The following is a 6,729-nucleotide window of genomic DNA, read 5'->3' on the forward strand; positions in this document are numbered from 1 at the left end:
CACTCACTCATTCCTCACTCGCTCGCTCACTCACTCACTCAGTCACTCGCTCACTCACTCAGTCACTTGCTCACTCGCTCACTCATTCGCTCACTCACTCGCTCGCTCGCTCACTCAGTCACTCGCTCACTCGCTCGCTCACTCACTCACTCAGTCACTCGCTCACTCGCTCACTCATTCGCTAACTCACTTGCTCACTCACTTGCTCACTCACTCACTCACTCGCTCGCTCACTCACTCACTCGCTCACTCACTCTCATTCGCTCACTCACTCACTCATTCGCTCACTCACTCGCGTGCTCACTCACTCACTCGCTCACTCGCTCACTCATTCACTCACTCACTCGCTCACTCACTCACTCGCTCACTCACTCGCTCACTCGCTCGCTCGCTCACTCGCTCACTCATTCATTCACTCACTCACTCACACGCTCACTCACTTGCTCACTCACTCACTCACTCATTCACTCACTCGCTCACTCACTCACTCGCTCACTCACTCACTTATTCGCTCACTCACTGGCTCACTCACTCACTCACTCGCTCACTCACTCACTCACTCGCTCACTCACTCACTCGCTCACTCACTCTCATTCGCTCACTCACTCACTCATTCGCTCACTCACTCGCTCACTCACTCACTCACTCGCTCACTCGCTCACTCACTCACTCACTCGCTCACTCACTCTCATTTGCTCACTCACTCACTCACTCGCTCACTCATTCGCTCACTCACTCGCTCACTCACTAGGTCGCTCACTCACTCGCTCACTCACTCTCTCATTCTCTCACTCGCTCACTCACTCAGTCACTCGCTCACTCATTCACTCACTCACTCACTCGCTCACTCACTCACTCGCTCACTCATTCGCTCACTCACTCACTCACTCACTCATTTGCTCACTCACTCGCTCATTCGCTCACTCACTTGCTCATTCGCTCACTCACTCGCTCACTCACTCACTCGCTCATACACTCAGTCACTCATTCACTCACTCACTCACTCACTCGCGCACTCACTCAGTCTCTCGCTCACTCGTTCACTCGCTCGCTCACTCACTCACTCAGTCACTCACTCGCTCACTCACTCACTCGCTCGCTCACTCACTCGCTCACTCGCTCACTCATTCACTCACTCGCTCACTCACTCACTCGCTCACTCACTCACTCATTCGCTCACTCACTCGCTCACTTCGCTCGCTCGCCTCGCTCACTCGCTCACTCATTCACTCACTCACTCACACGCTCACTCACTTGCTCACTCACTCACTCACTCATTCACTCAGTCACTCATTCGCTCACTCACTCACTCACTCGCTCACTCACTCACTCAGTCACTCACTCACTCGCTCGCTCACTCAGTCACTTGCTCACTCGCTCACTCATTCGCTCACTCACTCGCTCGCTTGCTCACTCAGTCGCTCGCTCACTCGCTCGCTCACTCACTCGCTCACTCGCTCACTCATTCACTCACTCACTCACTCGCACGCTCACTCACTTGCTCACTCACTCACTCACTCATTCACTCACTCACTCGCTCACTCACTCACTCACTCGCTCACTCAATCACGCAGTCACTCACTCGCTCGCTCACTCAGTCACTCGCTCGCTCACTCACTCGCTCATCAGTCGCTCTCTCATTCACACACTCGCTCACTCATTCACTCACTCACTCACTCGCTCACTCACTCACTCACTCGCTCACTCATTCGCTCACTCACTCACTCACTCATTTGCTCACTCACTCGCTCATTCTATCACTCACTCGCTCAGTCACTCACTCGCTCACTCACTTGCTCACTCACTCACTCTTTCACTCAGTCACTCATTCGCTCACTCACTCACTCACTCGCTCACTCACTCATTCGCTCACTCACTCATTCATCACTCGCTCGCTCGCTCACTCACTCACTCAGTCACTCGCTCACTCACTCAGTCACTTGCTCACTCGCTCACTCATTCGCTCACGCACTCGCTCGCTCGCTCACTCAGTCACTCGCTCACTCGCTCACTCGCTCGCTCACTCACTCACTCAGTCACTCGCTCACTCGCTCACTCATTCGCTAACTCACTCGCTCACTCACTCGCTCACTCACTCACTCGCTCTCTCACTCACTCGCTCACTCGCTCACTCATTCACTCACTCACTCGCTCACTCACTCACTCGCTCGCTCACTCACTCATTCGTTCACTTTCTCGCTCACTCGCTCGCTCGCTCACTCGCTCACTCATTCACTCACTCACTCACTCACACGCTCACTCACTTGCTCACTCACTCACTCATTCACTCACTCACTCGCTCACTCACTCACTCACTCGCTCACTCACTCACTCAGTCACTCACTCACTCGCTCGCTCACTCACTCGCTCATCAGTCGCTCTCTCATTCACACACTCGCTCGCTCACTCGCTCGCTCACTCACTCAGTCACTCACTCACTCGCTCACTCATTTGCTTCCTCACTCGCTCACGTATTCACTCGCTCACTCACTCATTCGCTCACTCACTCGCTCACTCACTAGGTCGCTCACTCACTCGCTCACTCACTCTCTCATTCTCTCACTCGCTCACTCGCTCACTCACTCAGTCACTCGCTCACTCATTCACTCACTCACTCACTCGCTCACTCACTCACTCACTCGCTCATTCGCTCACTCACTCGCTCACTCATTCGCTCACTCACTCGCTCACTCACTCACTCAGTCACTCACTCATTCGCTCACTCACTCACTCACGTGGTGCGACCCGCCCCACGGCCGCTACCTGACGGTGGCCGCCATCTTCCGCGGCCGCATGTCCATGAAGGAGGTGGACGAGCAGATGCTGAACGTGCAGAACAAGAACAGCAGCTACTTCGTGGAGTGGATCCCCAACAACGTGAAGACGGCCGTGTGCGACATCCCGCCGCGGGGGCTCAAGATGTCGGCCACGTTCATCGGCAACAGCACGGTGAACTTTTTTTTTTTTTCACTTACAATAAATTTTATTTGTTTGAAGAAATAAGGTTTGAAACGTGCTTTATTAAGATATGTTGAAAGACAACACTGAGACTTCACATTAACACGACAGGCAAACAGCGCCATAGCGGACACAGACCATGCTTGCCGGAGGCTGACCGCAGTCCACTCGAAAGCGCGGGCTGCTCAGGCCTCCTCCTCCACCTCCTCCTCCTCGAACTCGCCCTGCTCGTCGGCCGTGGCGTCCTGGTACTGCTGGTACTCGGACACCAGGTCGTTCATGTTGCTCTCGGCCTCGGTGAACTCCATCTCGTCCATGCCCTCGCCCGTGTACCAGTGCAGGAAGGCCTTGCGGCGGAACATGGCCGTGAACTGCTCCGAGATGCGCTTGAACAGCTCCTGGATGGCCGTGCTGTTGCCGATGAACGTGGCCGACATCTTGAGCCCCCGCGGCGGGATGTCGCACACGGCCGTCTTCACGTTGTTGGGGATCCACTCCACGAAGTAGCTGCTGTTCTTGTTCTGCATGTTCAGCATCTGCTCGTCCACCTCCTTCATGGACATGCGGTCGCGGAAGATGGCGGCCACCGTCAGGTAGCGGCCGTGGCGCGGGTCGCACGCGGCCATCATGTTCTTGGAGTCAAACATCTGCTGGGTGAGCTCGGGCACGGTCAGGGCGCGGTACTGCTGGCTGCCCCGGCTGGTCAGGGGCGCGAAGCCGGGCATGAAGAAGTGCAGGCGCGGGAAGGGCACCATGTTCACGGCCAGCTTGCGCAGGTCGGCGTTGAGCTGGCCGGGGAAGTGCAGGCAGGTGGTCACGACGCTCATGGTGGCCGACACCAGGTGGTTGAGGTCACCGTAGGTGGGCGTGGTGAGCTTGAGGGTGCGGAAGCAGATGTCGTACAGAGCCTCGTTGTCGATGGAGTAGGTCTCGTCTGTGTTCTCCACCAGCTGGTGCACAGACAGGGTGGCGTTGTAGGGCTCCACCACTGTGTCCGACACCTTGGGCGAGGGCATGACGCTGAAGGTGTTCATGATGCGGTCGGGGTACTCCTCGCGGATCTTGCTGATGAGCAGGATGCCCATGCCCGAGCCCGTGCCCCCGCCCAGCGAGTGGGTCAGCTGGAAGCCCTGCAGGCAGTCACAGCTCTCCGACTCCTTCCTCACGACGTCCAGGACCGAGTCCACCAGCTCACTCACTCATTTGCTCACTCACTCGCTCATTCGCTCACTCACTCGCTCACTCACTCACTCACTTGCTCACTCACTTGCTCACTCACTCACTCATTCACTCAGTCACTCATTCGTTCACTCACTCACTCACTCGCTCACTCACTCATTCGCTCACTCACTCATTCACTCACTCGCTCGCTCGCTCACTCACTCACTCAGTTACTCGCTCACTCACTCAGTCACTTGCTCACTCGCTCACTCATTCGCTCACTCACTCGCTCGCTCGCTCACTCACTCACTCAGTCACTCACTCACTCGCTCACTCTTTCGCTAACTCACTCGCTCACTCGCTCACTCATTCACTCACTCACTCGCTCGCTCACTCACTCGCTCACTCACTCACTCATTCGCTCACTCACTCGCTCACTCGCTCGCTCGCTCACTCGCTCACTCATTCACTCACTCACTCACTCACACGCTCACTCACTTGCTCACTCACTCACTCACTCACTCATTCACTCACTCACTTGCTCGTTCACTCACTCACTCACTCTCTCACTCGCTCACTCACTCACTTGCTCGCTCACTCACTCACTCACTCACTCATTCGCTCACTCACTCACTCATTCGCTCACTCACTCGCTCACTCACTCAGTCACTCGCTCACTCATTCACTCACTCACTCACTCGCTCACTCATTCGCTCACTCACTAATTTGCTCACTCACTCGCTCATTCACACACTCACTCCCTGGCCCACTGCTTGCTCGCTCGCTCACTCGTTAACACACTCACTCGCTCATCAGTCGCTCTCTCATTCACACACTCACTCGCTCACTCATTCACTCACTCACTCACTCTCATTAGCTCACTCACTCACTCACTCACTCACTGGCTCACTCACTCACTGGCTCACTCGCTCATTCACACACTCACTGGCTCATCAGTCGCTCTCTCATTCACTCATTCACACAATCACTCGCTCACTCATTCGCTCACTCACTCACTCACTCACTCGCTCACTCACTCATTCGCTCACTCACTCGCTCACTCATTCGCTCACTCACTCGCTCACTCACTCACTCAGTCACTCACTCATTCGCTCACTCACTCACTCACTCGCTTGCTCACTCACTCACTCGCTCACTCACTCACTCGCTCACTCACTCACTCACTCATTCGCTCACTCACTCACTCATTCGCTCACTCACTCACTCATTCGCTCGCTCACTCACTCACTCGCTCGCTCACTCACTCACTCGCTCGCTCACTCACTCAGTCACTCGCTCACTCGCTCGCTCACTCACTCACTCAGTCACTCGCTCACTCGCTCACTCACTCACTCACTCGCTCACTCACTCATTCGCTCACTCACTCGCTCACTCACTCGCTCACTCACTCACTCAGTCACTCGCTCACTCGCTCACTCACTCACTCAGTCACTCGCTCACTCGCTCACTCGCTCACTCACTCACTCACTCGCTCACTCACTCACTCTCTCATTCGCTCACTCACTCACTCGCTCGCTCGCGGGCTCGCTCACTCATTCACTCACTCACTCACTCATTCGCTCACTCACTCACTCATTCGCTCACTCACTCACTCACTCACTAGGTCGCTCACTCACTCGCTCACTCAATCTCTCATTCTCTCACTCGCTCACTCGCTCACTCACTCAGTCACTCGCTCACTCATTCACTCACTCACTCACTCGCTCACTCACTCACTCACTCGCTCACTCATTCGCTCACTCACTCACTCACTCACTCATTTGCTCACACAGTCGCTCATTCGCTCACTCACTCGCTCACTCACTCACTCACTCACTCGCTCACTCACTCGCTCACTCTCTCACTCACTCGCTCGCTCACTCACTCGCTCACTCGCTCTCTCATTCACTCACTCACTCGCTCGCTCACTCACTCGCTCACTCACTCAGTCACTCGCTCACTCATTCACTCACTCACTCACTCGCTCACTCACTCACTCACTCGCTCACTCATTCGCTCACTCACTCACTCACTCACTCATTTGCTCACACAGTCGCTCATTCGCTCACTCACTCGCTCACTCACTCACTCACTCACTCGCTCACTCACTCGCTCACTCTCTCATTCACACACTCGCTCGCTCACTCGCTCACTCGCTCACTCACTCACTCACTCACTCATTTGGTCACTCACTCACTCACTCGCTCACTCACTCACTCACTCATTCGCTCACTCGCTCACTCACTCAGTCACTTGCTCACTCGCTCACTCACTCAGTCACTCGCTCACTCATTCTCTCACTCACTCACTCGCTCACTCACTCACTCACTCGCTCACTCATTCGCTCACTCACTCACTCACTCACTCATTTGCTCACTCACTCGCTCATTCGCTCACTCACTCGCTCACTCACTCACTCACTCACTCGCTCACTCACTCGCTCACTCACTCACTCGCTCGCTCGCTCACTCACTCGCTCACTCATTCACTCACTCACTCGCTCGCTCACTCACTCGCTCACTCACTCACTCATTCGCTCACTCACTCACTCACTCGCTCACTCGCTCACTTGCTCGCTCACTCGCTCACTCGCTCACTCATTCACTCACT

At 55.3% G+C, this 6,729-nt stretch overlaps 2 protein-coding genes across 2 annotated transcripts in view; both read right to left on the reverse strand.

The window, feature by feature from the left end:
- The window catches only part of LOC129404331 (collagen alpha-1(XIII) chain-like), a 63,751-nt gene extending 60,971 nt beyond the window's left edge, over positions 1-2,780 (reverse strand). Inside the window, exon 1 of the mRNA XM_055136683.1 lies at positions 2,764-2,780. Coding sequence (XP_054992658.1) covers positions 2,764-2,780 — 17 coding nt within the window. The remainder of the gene's footprint in view (positions 1-2,763) is intronic.
- A 175-nt stretch (positions 2,781-2,955) lies between these two features.
- LOC101553853 (tubulin beta-2A chain-like) lies at positions 2,956-4,075 on the reverse strand. The gene has a single exon (XM_055136192.1). It carries the CDS (start codon positions 4,041-4,043, stop codon positions 3,144-3,146), a length of 900 nt encoding a protein of 299 aa, XP_054992167.1. The 5' UTR covers positions 4,044-4,075; the 3' UTR covers positions 2,956-3,143.
- Positions 4,076-6,729: the final 2,654 nt, after the last annotated feature.

Source organism: Sorex araneus, chromosome 4 (assembly GCF_027595985.1).
Source record: "Sorex araneus isolate mSorAra2 chromosome 4, mSorAra2.pri, whole genome shotgun sequence".
In the NCBI taxonomy this organism is placed as follows: domain Eukaryota; kingdom Metazoa; phylum Chordata; class Mammalia; order Eulipotyphla; family Soricidae; genus Sorex; species Sorex araneus.